The sequence below is a fragment of the Carcharodon carcharias genome, chromosome 2 (assembly GCF_017639515.1).
Source record: "Carcharodon carcharias isolate sCarCar2 chromosome 2, sCarCar2.pri, whole genome shotgun sequence".
NCBI lineage: Eukaryota > Metazoa > Chordata > Chondrichthyes > Lamniformes > Lamnidae > Carcharodon > Carcharodon carcharias.
Genome location: NC_054468.1, coordinates 164,206,920 through 164,226,006, shown reverse-complemented (window position 1 = coordinate 164,226,006; position 19,087 = coordinate 164,206,920). Strand labels below are relative to the sequence as shown.

At 42.5% G+C, this 19,087-nt stretch overlaps 1 protein-coding gene across 15 annotated transcripts in view; it reads left to right on the top strand.

Moving 5' to 3' along the window:
• The window catches only part of sanbr (SANT and BTB domain regulator of CSR), a 139,113-nt gene that overhangs the window by 98,553 nt on the left and 21,473 nt on the right, over positions 1 to 19,087 (top strand). For 10 of the 15 annotated variants that reach the window (XR_005942414.1, XR_005942409.1, XR_005942410.1 and 7 more), the window contains 3 exons: positions 2,940 to 3,039; positions 16,394 to 16,470; positions 17,002 to 17,030. Coding sequence is in view for 9 of the 15 variants with exons in the window: in XM_041182960.1 (XP_041038894.1) it covers positions 2,940 to 3,039; positions 16,394 to 16,470; positions 17,002 to 17,030 (206 nt within the window). In the remaining 6 variants the exon portion in view is untranslated. Of the gene's footprint in view, positions 1 to 2,939; positions 3,040 to 6,862; positions 7,014 to 16,393; positions 16,471 to 17,001; positions 17,031 to 19,087 lie in introns of those variants that run through there. The other 5 variants (XM_041182964.1, XM_041182963.1, XM_041182959.1 and 2 more) reach the window with 4 other exon arrangements.

Sequence of the window (19,087 nt, the reverse complement as noted above, 5' to 3'; positions counted from 1 at the left end):
TGGAACAAGATTGTTTGTTTTCTTCGATGATCAATGCTGAAATTTAAAGGGCAGATTTCAAGGAAGTAGAATGTTCATTCCTCACATAGTATTGATCCCATCAGTTTGTTCCAATCCTTGGTAAGACCCCAGGACGTGGGGGGGAGGACCAGTTGGGGAACAGTAACGTTTTTTTTCAAGTTGTTAAAGGTTAAGATTTAAGACATCTGCTTTTGGAATAAAGCCACAAAATTCCACAGGTTTTATATATGTATACATGTATGTATATATATATATATGTAAATATGTATGTATGTATATGTGTGTATGTGTATATGTGTGTGTGTGTATGTGTATATGTGTGTGTGTGTCAGATCCCACGGATTTCTCAGCAACCTACCCAGGCATTAGTATTCACTGAGTTACACTGTATCTTTAAAACTCTATCTTCCTTTTGAGAAATTTCCAGTCTTCAACTTTCAAGATCTAGCCTCTGAATTCCCTCCAAAAAATGCTCTGATTCAGGCTGCCTTATTAACTGCTCCCTTCCAGAGTTTGCTCTTCAGGACTTCTCCCTAGCCCTGACTGCCTGGAGACTGCTTACCGCAGCACCTCTGTTGCCTGAAGCCTCTTCTCTCGGCTTCTGAACACACCAGTCACAGAATTTCTTGAGCTTGGCTGCACCGAGCTATCAGTGGCTCCCAAAGCTGTTTCAAAGCTGAACTCTCTCTGCAGCATGGAACAAGCAAATGCTACTGGAGTTTTATCTGACTCCCAGCTGCATGGAGTTACCAAATGGCTCCCAGGGCTAACAGCAACACCTAGCTGTGTGGAGCTGGTCACTTTATCCTGACTAACTGACTAAAACTGACTGATCTTTGAACTGCTCTTCATTGACCCTTGAACTGATGTGGGGAACCTATCAACACACACAGCGGGTCCCACTCTTGTTAGTATGCAGGAACCATTGTAACAGCATTGGAACATTCTGTCTCTTAAAAGTTACAATGTCCATAGACTGTAAACTTATATAGCACACGCAGACATGATGAACTTATAACAAGATGTAAATCCGCCTTTTCAATTCAGGAGAAAACAGTTCCCAGTCAACATCCTGAGGTTACCATTGACCAGAAACTGAACTGGACTAGCCGCATAACTACTGTAGCTACAAAAGCAGGCAAGAGGCAAGGAATCCTGCGGAGAGTAACTCACCATCTGACTCCCCAAAGCCTGTCCACCATCCACAATGCTGAAGTCAGGAATGTGATGGAATACTCTCCACTTGCCTGGATGAGTGCAACTCCAACAACACTCAAGCTTGATGCCATCCAGGACAAAGCAGCCCACTTGATTGGCGCCCCTTCCACAAATATTCATTCCCACCATCGACAAATAATGGCAGCAATATTTACCATCTGCAAGATGCACTGCAGAAACTTACCAAGACACCTTAGGCAGCACCTTACAAACCCACAACCGCTACTATGTAGAGGGACAAGGGCAGCAGATACACAAGAACACCACCACCTGGTAGTTCCCCTCCAAGCCACACACCACCCTGACTTGGAAATATATCACCATTCCTTCACTGTTGCTGGGTCAAAATCCTGGAACTCTCTCCAAAACAGCACTGTGGGTGCACCTACACCACATGGACTGCAGCGGTTTATGAAGGCAGCTCACCACCCACCTTGTCAAGGGCAGTTAATGCTGGTCTAGCCAGTGACGCCCACATCCTGTAAATGAATTTTTTTTTAAATTAGACTTTCATACTCTGTGGCTATAAAGAAGTCATAAGGCCAGACCTTTGACAAACTTTGTATTTATATTCCTCAACCTGTTTTCTCACACGACTGTTTTATGTAGCTTTTTCCAAGTGAGAAGTTTTGATTCTATTCAAGTCTTTGGTGAAAGAATAACTTAAAGTACTGTTGCAATAAGGATACTATTTTGACAGATTTTTTTCATGTCTTTGCCAATCCAATGTCCGCATCTCATAACTGTTAATTCCTTCCAATTATGGCCAGTTCTCATTAATTTCCCACTAGCAGAAAGTAGAATATAGTGTATTGGCAGTTGTCGTTCTGTTTGTAATATTTCCATTATTCCTGAAAAAAGAGACACGTCTAAGCTTTTTGTCTTGCACTTATCAGGACTCTTTGCAAGAATATCAATATAAGGGGAAACAACAATTTATACTGTATGCGAAGAGAGTGCTGATTGGTTGGCATGTGGCATTGCCATGGAGAATGCACCACTGATAGTTACTGACAGTTACCTGCCAAGCATTCTTTGAAATTTAAACCAGGCAACTTGCTCCTGATTGGTCAAGGCATTGCCCTGAAAAATTAATCCGTCAATGGTAGTTACTTATTACGTTTAGCTGAAACAGGCACAATGTGTGTACATGTTCTTTCTGTCTGCCAGGAATAGGGCACAGTGTACTAATATATATAGCTTCCAGTACAGGAAAATGTGCCACACTGTGAGCCCAACTGACAATCTTAAATTGGTTATCAGCGTAATTCTTAGCACACTGAGGATTATTTAGCAAATGTTGCCTAATCGCAGAATGTTAGATGTGATTCCATGAAATTTTAAACAACGCTTGGCAGTTAACTGTCAGTCACTAACACTGGTGCATTCTCCATGGCAGTGGTGTTCTTGCGAAGTGTTCTGATGAGTGCAAGACAAAAAGCTTAGACATGTCTTTTTCAGCAATACTCAAGTTCTGTATTACCAAACGACTATTTCCATTATTCTCCCTTTTTAAAATGAATAATATCGATCCCTTTTCCAGTCAAGTTGGAACAAATGGTCCTCATTTCTTTAAAAAAAAATGTGTAAAAATGTACTAGAAATTAAAATATTAAATATAGTATTAAAACTTTGGCTTTATTTCTAAATGGAACCTCTTTGTCGGGCAACCAAAAACATTAAAATGTGATTTCCTTTAGAAGCAGCAAGTAATGTATTCTGAAGATGAAGAATATACCACAGGTTCAGAGGTAACTGAGGATGAAGTGGGAGATGAAGAAGAACTGACAAAGAAAAGAGGTGAAAAAAAATTAATCGTAAAGATCGCATTTAAATGTGGTTTTTTTGGATGCTTGAGTTCTTAACTGCTCTAATGTATTTTCTATCACTTGTGAACTATTTAAACTGTCGTATGTGTATAAGTAAAAAACTTATACATTCAGTAACATCCATGAAGAAATTCATGTCTTTTTTTAAAAAAATTCGCCTTTATTAAGCTGAAAGGTGTTGGCGCTAGGGAGCAGAATTTTTCACATCACTTAACAGATTATCCTGTCATTATCACCTTGCTGTTTGGCGTACCTTGCCTGCAAATTGGCTGCCTTGTTTCCTATGTTACAACAGTGACTTAACATCAAATGTACTTATTTGGCTGCAAAGTGCTTTGGACCATCCTGAAGTTGAGAAAAGTGCTAAATAAATGCAAGTTCATTCTTTACAGATGATTGAATGGAGACTGATAGGACAGTAATTGGTCAGGTTAGATTTGTCCTGTTTCTTTTGTGGATAGGACATAACTGGGAAACCTTCCACGTGGTGAGATAGATGCTAGTGTCTTAGCAGCACTGAAACTGTTTGGCTAGGAGAAACAGCTGGGTTTCATGCTGGGATCTTTAGCACTTCTGCCAGGATAGTGTCAATATCCAAGTTAGCATCCAGTGCACTCTTCCTAGCCTCTTAATTTCACATGAGTGAACCAAGTTATCTGGACACTGATAATCTATGGTGGTGGTGACCAGTACTATCATCCACTGAATACCCTAAACTGAAAACACTTTGCAAACACTCCAGTTTCATTTCTTGGACTCGTGTGTTCTACATTCTTGAATATTTTGGACAAGTAGCTGATTTTACTTTATAACATGTCATGCAAACAAGGTCTGTGATATTTTCAGTTTTAAAAAAAACTTCCTATTTATAGCACTTTTTGGAATTTTTCGTGTGGTAATTTCAAATTGATTACTGCAGCAGAATAGCTAAAATATACAAGCATCACTGGGCAACATCCATGATCTTTCAAGCTTACTTGGATGGGAAAGCTTCCACTGTTTGAGATCCAATTTACAGAGACAGGACATTCCTGTTGCAAAAATACATTTTGATAATTATTGAAGACTGGCACAGTGCAAGTCGAAACCTGCTAAACCAGTAATCATTATTTGTGTCAAAGCAGTTTTGTAGCTTTCTGAAAAAATGGATTTTGTGTTCTACATCTATTCTGTGGTTTAGATCAGGGCTGGCTAGCATTTGGATTGGCTGCCTGTGAGAACCCAGGTGAAGTTCCAGAATTTCTCTCAGCAGGCGTGGTTCACAGGGTGCTTCTACTGGAGGGGTTAATAACAGCCCTTTGCCTAATTAGGAAAATATATTCAGCTGCCTGGATTCCATTCTCCTTCCATTGATTTAGAAGGAATACGTAATGGCACTATTGATGTAGACACCCATCCAAGTTAATGTTTTTGGAAGAATTAGTGAAGCATTGACATTTTGGTACTTTATGAATTGAGGAGGTGGAGTTAATGAAATATGTTATGTTGATCTTTTGCTACTGGCTAATTTCTGCCTTTAATGAACCTAATTTGATGATTTAATTTATGTCCTAAGTTGCGTTATCAGATTATGATATTTCTTTCACTGTTTAAAAAAAAAAGTGGGAGGAGAAAATTAAATGACAGCTTGCCATTTTAGTTGAGCAGTTGACAGTAACTCAGGTTTCCGTTCAATTGTAGTAATATTGTGTTGCTGGGTATTGTTGTGCATAGAGGGTCATATATTGGTCCTAAGTAGCAAGTTCCAGACCCAAGCCCATCACTTCTATCTTTTTTTCTCTTCTTTTGAACCCTTTTCACCTCTCTTCCTGTCACCCACTCATGCTACCTTTGTCCCTGCATATCCCTATCCGAATCCTTCAAAATTCCTCTTCCTTCCCACTCTGCTGCTATTGTCCCAAGGGTATTATTGTATTGGATAAGTCGATAGCCAGTTGATGTGCCTCGCGGCATTCTCTGCAGTGCCTATCAAGACAACCGTCAACTCCTTTAAAAGTAGCAACTTCGACTGCCTCTTGAGGCGACCTTATCAGTCAACATAACCAGTGGGGGCTATGCTTCCCATTTGCTCTGGTTCTACTCATCCGCCCATGTCTCAGCCTTTGGACTCTGTCAGCAAATCACTATCTGTCTCAAGAATGTCCATTCATTCACAAGCAAAGCCCTTGCTATCCATAACCTCATTCTGGATAATTAAATTTACATTATGGCTTTGAAAGAAACTTCACTCTCACATGGCGACACATTGCCCCTTACCAAAGTCTCCCCATCTGGCTATACTTTCAATCACCTGCCTCACCCATAATAATAGTGGCCCAAATCACATTTTGGCCTCTTTTCCCCTTTCTCATCTAGCAGTGCTCCTCCTTTGAACAACTCTTGCTCCATCCTTCTCACCTTTTATCTTAAAATTCTTGTTCTCTGCTAGCTTTCTATGCCACAATCTGGGTTCATTTTCATTCTTAGTCATTTCAATCTTATCTCAATTCACCTTGCTCCCTCTCTTATGATTGCATTGCTTTTCAATTCTCTCTCCATATAAACTCTCATACCTATGGCCACTTGCCTCAACCATCTAACGCGGCCATTTTCCATCTGCTTGTTCACAGACCACATCATCTGTAATCTCTTCCTTGTATGTCCCTTTTCTCTTCACCACTTCCTTCTGCAGAGGACCAGGTCAGAGAGGGCTTTATGCAGCCTCTGAGATGGCCGACCACAACATTTCCTTGAACTTCTTTCTTGCCAGCTTAGCGGGACTGCAGTCTTTTGATTCCACTTTTACCTAGCCAGTAACAACCAGAGCATCTCCAGCAATGGCTTTTCTTCCCATCCCTGCACCTTTAGTCCTGAAGTGCTCCGATGATCTATCCTTGCTTTCCTTATTTTCCTCATCTACATCTCTTGACATCATTATCCAATGACATGGCATCATGTTCCATGTGTATGCTGGTGAAATCTAATTCTACCACTCCATTCCTCTGTGTTGCTAGGCTTCTTGCTCAGCCTTGAATCCAGCTCTGAATGAGCCACAATTACTTCCTATTAAACAATGGGAAGATTTAAGCCACAAACTCTGTACCCCAGTCTCTAACTTCAACCTGCAACCTGGCAACACTCAGATTGAAGAGAACTGAAGCAACCTTTGCAATCCTAGTCTACTATTTGACCCCAAACTGATTATCTTGATCCCATGGTCTTAAAATTCAGTTAAGCCTGTTAATGGGTGGGGTGATCTCTATGCCCAAACTTAAAGGGAAGATGCATTGAGGCTGCACAGCTAGTGGAACTGTTTGTGAAAGGCTTTTGGGAAAGGAAGAAGCCTACCAATGGGGCAGCAGTCCAGAGAAAGGGCTCCCAGGTTTTCTGATGAAAAGGTGGCTGCCTTAGTCTAGGAGGTTGAAAGGAAGAGAGCGATCATGTTTCTGCAAATGCCCAAGAAGTCCTCAAAGCATACACTGCAAAGGGAATGGGAGCAGGACTCCAGGGAGGTGAATTCCAAGAGTCTGGCCCCAAGGACCTGGCTGCAGAACCACAAGAAGTTCAGGAATTTTACACAAGTGGTCAAGGTCAGCAAATGCATCTTCTCCTACTTGGTACACCACAGTCCCATCACTCAGCAAACAGGACTGCCGCTTAACATCAGATGCTCTACCTCACCTTCACAGACTTACCAAGCCTCTCACCCACATCTCTCAGCTTCCACATACTTCCAACTATTCAGCTATGACAGACGATATGTGATATACCCAAACATAATGCAACACGCTCGTTGACACCCTTCTCTCTTGCAGGACAGGATCTCACGTAACAGAAGGGGGTGGAAGACAAGGAAACCTGCATCTCCCTGAGCTCCTTGGGAGGACTTGGTGCTTGGCATTGTCGGGCCAACAGTGAATGAGGCTGTTGAATCTGGTGTTACCATGAGCATTCAGGATGATGGTATGTTCCTGCCTTATGCACCCTCTGAAATTGCACTTCACTCCCATCCTCCTATTTCATCTGAAGTGCAAGCTGCGAATAGTGTAACCATGAACTTCTTACTTTCCACCCCATCTCCCTTCTTTCACCTCAGCCCTCTCCCACACTTTGCTTCAGATACCTAAGACCTGCTAAGACATTATGAAAGGTATGAGCAAGAGCAAATGTCTGATGAAGTACCATCACATGATCTTGCACCCGCAAGCACCAGCTCAATACTGACACTGTGCATACTTTAGAGGGTAATATAGAGATGGGATCAGCACTTAGTGAGTCACCAGGCACAAGTGGCCTGTAGATAGGGTAGAGGGAAAGGATAGCATGTATGCCAGCTCCTTGGAAGGCAACATTGCTGATTAGCTCTGCTGCAAGGGTTCAGAAGGGAAGCTCAATGGGTTGGTATACAGGAGATTACCAATGGCCATGCACGCAGAGATGCTTGATGCATTGGTTGGGTGACACAAAGCCTGTCAGCATTGTTGAGGAGCATGAAGGAATCTGACTCGAACTTGGCACAGAGCTTCATGCAGAATTTGAAGTCAGTCCTTCCAGTGGAAGTAGTGGCCAATTCCATGACAGCACTTGTCAAACCAGCTGTGATACAGTGGTTGCTGGACTATGTCTCAACTTCCATTTCAGGACAGACTGAAGCAACCCAGTTTTGAAGTGCTGCTGTGGAAGCCCAAATTGATTTTATGAAATCCATGCTTGAGGCCTTGCAAGTCCAGCTTAGTGAAAAGCAGGTTCAGACTGCTGCCATCATGGCTGCGAGATACTTGCTTCTCCCCCGGCCCTTCCTCCTCCTCCTCCGTCCCCCCATGTCCTCCCCCACTTGCAAAATTGGAAATCGCCTCCAAATGCATAGTAGTCTGCTGCGTCCTCTGCAAACTTGCTGTCATGAAGGCCCTTGCTCCAGTGAGTATTAGAGGCCCCCCCCCCACCCACCCCCGCTGGCAGTCCAGACAATGGAACCGTAGTTTTAGAATGCTGTTGGTTTGCTCCACGATGTTCCTGGTGGCAGCATGGCTTTCGTAGGGCTCACCCTGTGCATGAGTGGTTGGGTGGCAGAGGGGAGTCCTGAACCACATGTTGAACTCGTAGTCATGCTTGGTGATATTCTTGACCTTGGCCCCAGGGAGGCAACATCTCATCCTAGAATCACGTCTGCTACCATAGAAATGCCTGACTGCTTCCATAACTATTGAATCTCCTGTAACAATTGCTCTCTTGACCTTCTCCCTCCCTCTTCTTCAGACGAGCCGCCCATGGTGGTATGGTCTAGGCTTTGGCTATACTCCCCAGAGGAACTCTCTTTCCCCCATCAATATTCAGATGTCAGTGAAGAAGACTTTGCAGGGTTGAAAGATCAAGCTGTGCCTTTGTTGTATTTGGTGCCTAGATTGATACCTGATGGTCCATCTAGTTTATTCTGAATTGATTTTCCTTATTGGATTCATACAATTGAGTGGTTTGCTAGGTCACTTCAGAGGACATTTAAGGGTCAGCCACATTTCTTTGCGGCCTAAAGTCACATTGGGGCCAGACCGCTAGGTTTCCTTAAAGAATTATAACTGGTGGCTATCTTGAATTCTGGACAATTTTTAAAACCACAGTTGTGCTTTGCAAAATCATTGATGGAGTTCAATTCAGCAATTGTCCAACAGAGGTGCTGTTATTGGTTCAGAGTGCACTGAAGTATTGGGACAGCAATATTAAAACTAGTAGTCGTTTGGTAGTGCAGAACTTGAGAATTGCTGAAAAAAGACATTTTGTTGAAGCTTTTCATCCTGCGCTCATCAATCGCAAGAATATCAATGTTAGAGGAAGCAACAACTTTATACTGTGTGAGAAGAGTGTTGATTGGTTGGCAAGTGGACTCTGGTAGAAGCATTGCATCGGAGAATGTACCAGTTAATGGTGACTAACAGTTAAGTGCCAAGCATTGTTTGAAATTTAAACCAGGCAGCTTGACCCTGATTGGTCAAGGCATTGCCCTGAGGAATGAACCAGCGAATGGCTATCGCTTATTTTGTTTAGCTGAAACAGGCGCAATGTGTGTACATGTTCTTTCTGTCTGCAAAGAAGTGCCCTGTGTACTAATATATGTAGCTTCCAGTACATGCAAATATGCCATGTTGCGTGCCTGACTATCTTAAATTGGTTGTCAGTGTAATTGTTAGCATGCTGAGGATTATTTAGTAAATGTTGTCCAATCGTGGAATGAAATCTAACGTTGGACACTGTTTTGAGTTTTGTAAGCATAGGCTGGTTGAGTCTGGTTCTGTATCTTGCCCATTGCAAACAGCGAGTGGAAGGGACTTGCTGTTTGATATGATCTGCCAATCTTTGGGACGTACGACCTACATACCTAGCATCACACTGGCACTAAAATTCATATACCACATTACTCATTTGTGTGATAGGCGGAACATCTTTTTGGCTTGATGGCAGCATCCTGTTAGTGTTGCTACTGCATAGTAGCAGCATAAAACAGCTAGCTTCATGTTGCTCAAATTTTTGAGATGCCTTATGCTTCCAGGGTAACCTGAGATAGAATAGCCACTTTTCAGGGCTGAAAGTGACAGCCTCAGGCCTGTTCATGAGTTTGTGCAATGTACAGTGTGAAATGATCTGATCAAGGTAGCCATTATCTCACAGGGTGTCTTTGATGCACTCTATTTAAGCATCAAACTTGCATGGTGAGCAAATGGCTTGGGCCCTATTTACGAGGTTGCAGATGAGGCCAATTTTATAGTGTACGGAACTGTAAGAATCCCAACACGTGTATTGACCATTGAAGGTAGGCTTACGTTAGACTGTGGCAGAGAACCCCCTGGCAGATTTCTCAACTAATATGTCAAGGAAGGGGAGTTCATTTGACTGCTCCATTTCAAAGGTGAATTTGAGTGCAGGATGGAGCCTATTAAGACATGCAAGAAAATGATTACATGCTGCTACAGATTTAATTAAAGCAAAGGTATCATCCACATAGCAGAAATATACAAGGGGTAGGCATTTAGCTGCCATTCCATTAAAGACCCGTTTCTCATGGAACCCAACAAAGATGTTTGCGAGAGCTGGGCCTGGATTCCATGGCAACATCTATTTAGACATACGTGGTGTCGTTAAAGCTGAACTCAACTGCGTGAGTTGTTGAGTTCATAAGCTGAATGAATACTGATTCATGCAATGGTGGTGAGTCTAGATCGCCATGATACAGTGCTGCAGAGCAAATCTCTGGCTTCCTTAAGTAGAACATTGGTGAATAAGCTAGCAATGTCAAATGAGCACATGGACACAGCATTGCTATCAATATGCAAGTCCTGTATGGTCTTCGCAAATGTGAAGGAGTCCTTCACCACGTATCTGGAAAACTTGGTCAAAACTGTTGTAACAATTCGCCCAACCATTTGGCTAATTCATGTGCAGAACTGTCATAGATAAGCTAGGGCATAAGGGGAGATCATTTTTGTAGTCTTGTGCAGCTCATATATACATGGATGTAGCGAGCCATGAGGACGAACTCTGTCGTATAAAAATATATGTGACGCAGCTGCTCATCACTCTTGCAAGTCCAGCAAGTGTATTTTTAAGCTTACTTTTGAGTAAGGCTGTCTGGTTATGTTGAGTGGCAGGTCCAATGGATTTGAATTTAGGCACATCATTAAGAATGCTGTGCATTTTGTGGATATAGTCGCACTTATTAAGGATGACTATTCCCATTGCTTTGTCAGGTCTACTGATGTGTACATCTGGGTTGGTTTTAAGACCTTGCAACGCTGTAAGAGACTCACATTGCATTAGAAAATCAGTTCATTTGGAATCCTGCAATTTGTGTGCCCCAGATCAGCTAGGCACACTTTCAAGGATTCACCATCTCCAGTGGATACTGGTTTGTGGCAGACTTGTTGGGAGTAGAGGAGTTCGAACTCAGCAAATACCTCTTCCCGTTTTATTAAAACTGCAGTTTACATTACCGCATTTTGTAAATTTTGTATCTGTCTGCACTCTGCCTCGCTACAATACACCAAATCTTAGTTAGTTGAAAGTGGAAAACAATTTGCATGTAATGAGGTTTGCTGCTACAATTAAAAGTATATAACATAACTATGCGGCATAACTTTTCGGGCTGGCCCCGATTGTCTGAAATGAATGCACCATGCTCACAATGCTATGCCAATTTTCCCCCTTCTGTACTGCTGATTTGAAATTTCTGTCCAGTTATTCAACCCTCATGGTCTTTCTCTCAATCAACTTGCCTAGCTGCTTACCTACCCTCTTTATTATGTGCTCACAGTATAGAGACTTGAGTTTTAACTCCTGCCAGGAGTGGAGGCAGGCATGAGCTAAAAAATAGTGCCACCGTCAGTTAGCTGGTTACCTGCTCCATCCACTTTCAGGCAATTTTCATGAAGGCAGGATGTTTTTGGGGGTAGCAGGGCTAACCACCTGCATGCGACAGGAAGCCAATCAGGCTGGGGGTCCAACGCTCCAATGCCTCCAATTTGAAGTGCCGTCTCCCTCACTTACTTGCCACAACACCAAATATGTGAGCTGCTTTGAAGCTGAAAGGCCCCTGGCCTTCAGCTTCAAGAGTCCGCCAGCTGCCTTTAATTGGATGGATGGCGTGGTTGCCCTCTGGCCATTAATTTCCAGTTCCAGGGAAAATTGCAATGAGCGGCTGTGTCCCACGTGATGTGGGCTTCTAACCACCACCACCGCCCCACCACCATTTGAGCTTGATGGCTGGGTTCAGAAGAGCGCAGGGAAAATCCTGCCCCTAGATTTTCCTCTTTATTTTGAGCATCCTTCACATGGTTTTTTTGCCTCTTAAGTACCCATATGTTACTCTTTGCAGTCTATAAAACTACAGGTACCGGACCTCGTATCCAGAAAGCTCAGGACTAGACATGTGTCCAATTTGGGCAATTTATGGATTTATGTTCCCAGGCCTAGAATGTACGGTACACTTATAATGCATAAAATAAAGTATGAGAAATAAAGAATAAAAGGATTTTTATTTACTTATTATTTTACTACTGCATTTTCTTAAATTACATCTAAACCAATGTACAAACACAGGCTGGCGAAGTTGAAGGTTGAGGCTCCATCGTACTTCCTTTAAACATTTCCTGAAGCTTAAGTTGTTTCAAATATGAGCCTTTCTTTCAGTAACACCTCTTGTATTTTGTAGACCCACATAACATGCTGCTTTGTGATGAAGCTCTTCTGCTCCATCTCATGAATCAGTTCCTCCATAATGCTTATACACTTGTCAATAGATACTTTTTTCTGTTCATCCAACGCACCATCTTCATCGACATCATTATTGTTCTCATTCTCTTCATGACAAAGAAGTAGAATTGGGAGAGAAAATTGGAATAAGCATGGAGAGTGACGCAAGGAAGTGATCTGAGATGGCCTTATCTGTGATTGACATGGTGGGAGTAATGTGTGAGGTGCAAGGTCAAAGGGTGTCTGTGAATATGGGTTTGAGAGTTCATGGATGGAGAGATTAAGGGAGGATAGGAGGGTGAGATAGCAGGAGAAAGAGCATGATGAATTGAGGTGAATTCACCGAGGATAGGAAGTCACTTGATGCAGAGGCTGAGAGGGGAAAGCATCTTTTTAAGGAAAAATAGGATGAATATTTGTAATAAGAGAAGCAAAACTGTTCCCATTAGCTGATGGTACAAGGACTTGGGGTCACAGATTTAAGGTTTTGAGCAAGGCATGCAAGGGGAATGTAAGGGAGAACTTTTTTATGCAACAAGTGGTAATGATCTGGAACACTCTGCCTACAAGAGTGTTGGAAAGAGAGACAATCGATAATTTGAAATGGAAATTGGATGGGCAGTTAAGGGAAATAAACTTGGAGGGCTACGAATGTAGAGTGGGGGAATGCTTGATTGCTCCACAGAGAGCCAGCATGGAATTGATGGGCTGAATGGCCTTTGTGCTGTAATAATTATGACTCTGACCATGTCACCTATTTCACTTTCTGAGAGTTGGCGATTAACTGGAGCATCATTGTCAATATCAGACAATGTTCAACAGCTCCGTCATCCAACAAATTGGCTTCAGTACATGACAAACCTTTCACATATGTCAATAAATCTTCAACTTTTTTCTCCTCAGACACACGGAAACCACTAAAATCAGGTTCTATTTTGCCTTCACCATTTAGGAACATGGTAATTGGCCACAAGTTGTGCCATCTGTTTATCAAAATACCTTGGGGTACATTGACCCAGGAAACACTCCAGGGTACATCTTTTACATTGAGTTCTATTTGGAATTTCTTAAATTCCAAGTCTCTGTTGCATGCAGTGAGCATTTTGTGCATGAATTCAGCTTTGTACCTAGTCTTGACTGCTTGCAGAATGCCTTTGACTAAGAGCTGGAGGAGGGACATAACAGTTGGGGGGCAAATAAACTCTGAAAACATTGTCTCTGATGAGTTCTGCATTGGGATGTGCAGCACAATTATCAAGGAGTAACATAATTTTGCAGCCCCCAGGAAGATCCACAACCTGGCTTCAGGGACAAAATGGTTCTCATGCCAATCAAGGAAAATTTGCCTAGTCATTCATGCATGCTTATTGGCCTTATAAACAACAGGAAAAACCCTGACCCCCTTGTAAGACCTAGGATTCTGGCTTTTGCCAATAACAAGCAATTTATACCTGTGCATATTTGCTGCATTTGAAAATCCGAATACAGTCAGCCGTTCCTTAGAATCTTTGAATCCCGTTAGTGATGTCTCATCTGCCGTGTTATAGGTTTTACTGGGACATACCTCCAATATAATGAGATCTCATCAGCATTGTAAACTTACTCTGCTGTTTGATCTTCTTCTGATATTATCATGGAAAATTCATCCAAATATTTCTCTGCAGCTTCATGGTCAGCTGAAGCTTTTTCACCGCATACTTTCAGCAGAAGTACACCATCGTGTTTTTGAAACAGGTTATACCATCCTGATGACTATGGTGTTGTTAGACCTAACTCTTCATGGAACATTTTTGCTTGGGCCATGATTATAAAGTGATCCAATGGATATTTTCGCTCCAACACAGCCTGATCCACTTTAATAACACTTTGACTACATGGACAGCCTTTGACTGATGAAGTGTTTTCCTATTATCCATTAATTTGGGCACATCGCTGTCAGCATAAAATTTAAGCAACTTCTCCTTTGCTTCTTCAAATCATAAATGGTCAATGTTCCAACACCATATTCTTCATTTAATCTTTTTACTGAGGCGCCCTTTTCTAGGTGCATTGCTAACTCCACTTTCTGCTTAATACTCAGTGACAAATGCTTATTCTTGGCACTCCCGCCAGCCACAGGACTTCCTGGTGGCCTTTTCAACAAGAAACCAGGTCTAATAAAGACTAAAATTGCAGAAAGACGCTTGTTCGAATACGGTATATAATTCACAGAATCTCACAGTACAGAAGAGGCCCTTCGGCCCATCGAGTCTGCACCAACACATAAGAAACACCTGACCTACCTACCTAATCCCATTTACCAGCACTTGGCCCATAGCCTTGAACGTTATGATGTGCCAAGTGCTCACCCAGGTGGTACTTAAAGGATGTGAGGCAACCCGCCTCCATCACCTTCCCAGGCAGTGAATTCCAGACCGTCACCACCCTCTGGGTAAAAAAGTTTTTCCTTTCATCCCCCCCAAACCTCTGCCCCCCATCTTGAACTTATGTCCTCTCGTGACTGACCCTTCAACTAAGGGGAACAGCTGCTCCCTATCCATGCCCCTCATGATCTTGTACACCTCGGTCAGGTCGCCCGTCAGTCTTCTCTGCTCCAACGAAAACAACCAAGTCTATCCAACCTCTCTTCATAACTTAAATGTTTCATCCCAGACAACAGCCTGGTGAATCTCCTCTGCACTCCCGCCAGTGCAATCACATCCTTCCTATAATGTGGCGAACAGAACTGCACGCAGTACTCCAGCTGTGGCCTCACCAAGGTTCTATTCAACTCCAACATGATCTCCCTACTTTTGTAATCTATGCCTCAATTGATAAAGGCAAATGTCCCATATGCCTTTTTCACCACCCCACTAACATGACCCTCCGCCTTCAGAGATCTATGGACACACGCCAAGGTCCCTTGTTCCTCAGAACTTCCTTGTGTCATGCCATTCATTGAATACTTCCTTGTCAAATTACTCCTTCCAAAGTGTATCACCTCACAGTTTTCAGGGTTAAATTCCATCTGCCACTTATCTGCCCATTTGACCATCCCATCTATATTTTCCTGTAGCCCAAGATACTCAACCTCACTGTTAACCACCCGGCCAAGCTTTGTGTCATCCACAAACTTACTAATCCTATCCCCCACATTGTCTTTCTATGTCGTTTATATAAATGACGAATAATAGAGGACCCAGCACAGATCCCTGTGGTGTGCCACTGGACACTGGATTCCAGTCACTAAAGCATCCTTTTGTCATCACCCTTTGCCTCCTACAACTAAGCCAATTTTGAATCCACCTTATCAAATTACCCTGTATCCCATGTGCATTTGCCTTCTTTATAAGTCTCCCATGTGGGACCTTGTCAAAGGCTTTGCTGAAATCCATGAAAACTACATCAACTGCACCATCCTCATCTACACACCTGGTCACCACCTCAAAAAATTCAATCAAATTTGTTAGGGATGACATCCCTCTGACAAAGCCATGCTGACTATCCCTGATCAAACCTTGCATCTCCATGTGGAGATAGATTCTCTCCTTCAGAATTTTCTCCAGTAGTTTCCCTACCACTGACGTGAGACTCATTGGCCTGTAGTTGACGTGGGAACTGGTGGTGCCACCAAATAAAGCTTTATTATAAAGCTTCATGCTTGAAGTACTCTGCATGTCAATTCCAAATTGCTACCCCAGGCACCTTCATCGTGCGTAGCTGGTTTTCAGATTCTTCCGGATGTTGTGACACCGGATGAGGGGTCCAGTACCTGTATAAGGATCTTTCTGTATGGCCTTGAATCAAAAGCTTGCAACATTGCGTTCACACTTTACATCCACGGGCTAAATCTTGCCTCCTAAAAACCTCTTTGTTCTATTCTTCTATGCTTTCCAGTTATCTCTCTTACTCACAATTTAGAACTAACTTTAGGTTTTTCATAGCTGAAGGCAACATAAGCAAAATAAGCCAACTGGTTATTCCGGTAACAAATGTATAAAAATAAATCGGTGTGTACGACCTATACAGTTTTAGCTTTCCGCATTAAGATTTGCATGTTTCTAGCAAAGGAGAACATCACAGACTTCAAAACCTTACAACTTTACTGATTTTTTTTCCCTCCCTCTCAGGTACAAAAAAGGTTAAGAAAATTGCCAACCAGGCAAAGAAGTCAGCAGCATCTCCTACCACACAGAAAAAAGAGAAGGTATAAAAGAATAAAGGACTCGTAAGGAATAGGGAAATATAAAGTAGCCTCTTAAAAATAAAAGAAAATGAGCACAAGTGCTACTCCATTTGCAAAGTATATTTTAATCGCAGAACATTTATTGTTCAGATTTTTCTTTCCTGTTGAACACAGATGGTAAACATACTAAGTACCTCTGATAAGGGAGTCCAGAACAAGATGATGTAATGTTAAAATTCAAGCTCAGGGATTTGGGAGTGTAAACAGGAAGCATTTTTTTCTCTCAGGGTTACGTAAATCTGCTACCCACTCCCTTATGCTGAATAAATTGAAGTTTTCAAGATTTGAGATTAATAGTTATTTTGTTGGATAAAGATATCAAGGGATGAAAAATAGGGGTAAATAGAGTTAGCTGTGATCTAATCAGGCTTGAGGGCCTGAATAGGATCAAATGTTGGCTAAGCTTCTACATATCTTAAGTAAAAGATATGCTGAAATGAGTCTTGTTTTTCCAGCTTTTTCTCATATCTAAATCTTTTTTTGTCATTTCAGGGATCTCTTCGAGATGTATCTCCTTTCACGTAAGTGTTATACTTTCATATTTCTGAATTCTTTTCAGCTTACTTTTTAACATTTTTCTGTACTCTAACTTCAATAATTAGAAAAAAAGCTTCTGTGTTCTAAATTCCATAAAATTCTGTTAAGTTGTCAGCTTAGCATATTCACTCTCCTCCATAGGTTATGAGGAATGATTTTAAATCAATAAATTCACACATTTTTTTAAAAATTGCTCCTACTTAGTTGGGTTCTCAGTGGGATGACATTTTATGGCAGGATATCCAAGCCTTTTAGAAAGGAGAAACAATCCTACCATAGAGCTATTGCATTAGACACACTGGTTTTCATATACTATAAGTATAAGCAATTAGGAAGCAGCTATTTTCTGATCATCCAGATCCAGAAGGTTTGATCTGCACATCCAATTCTTCCTTGTACATAAAAATACCCAATCTTTGTGTAATCTTGAAGAGCTAGTTCATCAGTGGAATGTATTAACTCCTGCCAATTGGAAGCCACAAATTACATTTATATAGCACCCTGAATATAGAAAAAGCGCCCCAAAGTGTTGCACGCAGACATAAGGAAAAAATAGATGTTGAACCAAAGGAGGAGTTATTAGGAAGAATGACCAAATGCGTGGTTGAAGAGTTGGATTTTAAGAAGGGTCAAAGGAAAAGAGAGGGAGAGATGAACAGACTAAAAGATTTGGGGAGGTTGCAGGGGCTGAAAGATGGGTAATATTACAGAGATGAGAAATGCCAGGTCGTGGAAGGATTTTATATACAAGAATGAGAATTTTAAATCTGAAGTATTGAGGGACTAGGAACCAATGTAGATCAGCAAGAACTGGGATAATAGGCGAGTGGGATTTTGTGTGGGGCAGGAATATAGGAGCAGAGTTTTGGAAGAGCTGAGGTCTATAGAGGATAAGTGGACAGTGAACAGAGCATTGGTACAATTGAGTCCAGAGTTGGTAATGGCAAGGACGAGCAATTCAGCACTAAATGTCCTGGGGCAGGGACAAGGTGGATGACGGTAAAGAGGTGGAGTAGGCCATCCTTGTGAAGCACAGAATATGGTGTTGAATAAGATGCTTGTGGTGAAAATAGTCTGTTTCAGCCTGAGACACTAATTGGGGAGGAAGCTGGAATCGGTGGTGAGGGTATAGAGTTTGTGTTGGGACAAAACAGTGTAACCTTTCAAATAGTTTCAAAGTTTGTATTTTTGAGGCAGACCCTAATTGGGAAGGAAACTGACCCTCCCAGAAGTTTGAGAACTGAGATTGGAAACCAAAACTTCTGGAGGGACTTAACCTGGTTGAAATCACATAAAAATATACAGAGAACCCTCAGAATTCAGAGCGTGAATTTTTCCCACATCGGGTGAGCTCAGCAGGAGTAGGATGGGGCAATTGGGTGCACACTGCCATTTTACCTGGCTGGCCAATTAAGGCCCAGCCAATTAAGGCCCGCCCAGCGTAATGCACGTCTGAGGGGGGCGGGGGCTCAATGTCCGCTGGGTTCAATGGTGATCTATTCAAAAATGGTGCAGGCAGCCGTGCAAAGGCTGCCATTGAATTTGCAGAGCCGTACGGATGCAGAACATCGTTGGAGAACAGGGCGGGCAGTTCAGCGGGGCAATCGGCCCCGAGATTTTCAGACGAGGGCCTTGCTGCCCTCCTAGAGGAAGCGGCAGCACGCCAGGAATATCCCCATCCCAAGGGACGAAAGGAGGGGGGCCCCCCACCTAACCAAAAATGCCTGGGAGGAGGTGGCATCCAGGGTCAGCTCCCATGATGTGCACATGGGTGCAGTGCCGTAAGCACTTTAATGACGACCTGCGATTGGGAAGGGTGAGTACCGTGTTGGATTGGATCATTTAGCACAGCAGTTAGGTTCCCACCCGCCCAGACCTCAAAGTTCTTACGAGTGTGAATGGCACATGTCAATGAGGCAGCATCTGGGCAAGGGTGTGAACCATGGCTGCTTGGAATGAATGTCTTGCGGCTCCAGGGTCATGAATCGGCTGAGCCCTGCAAGGTTTCCCTCAGGTGGGGTTGGTAAGGCTGCAATGGCAA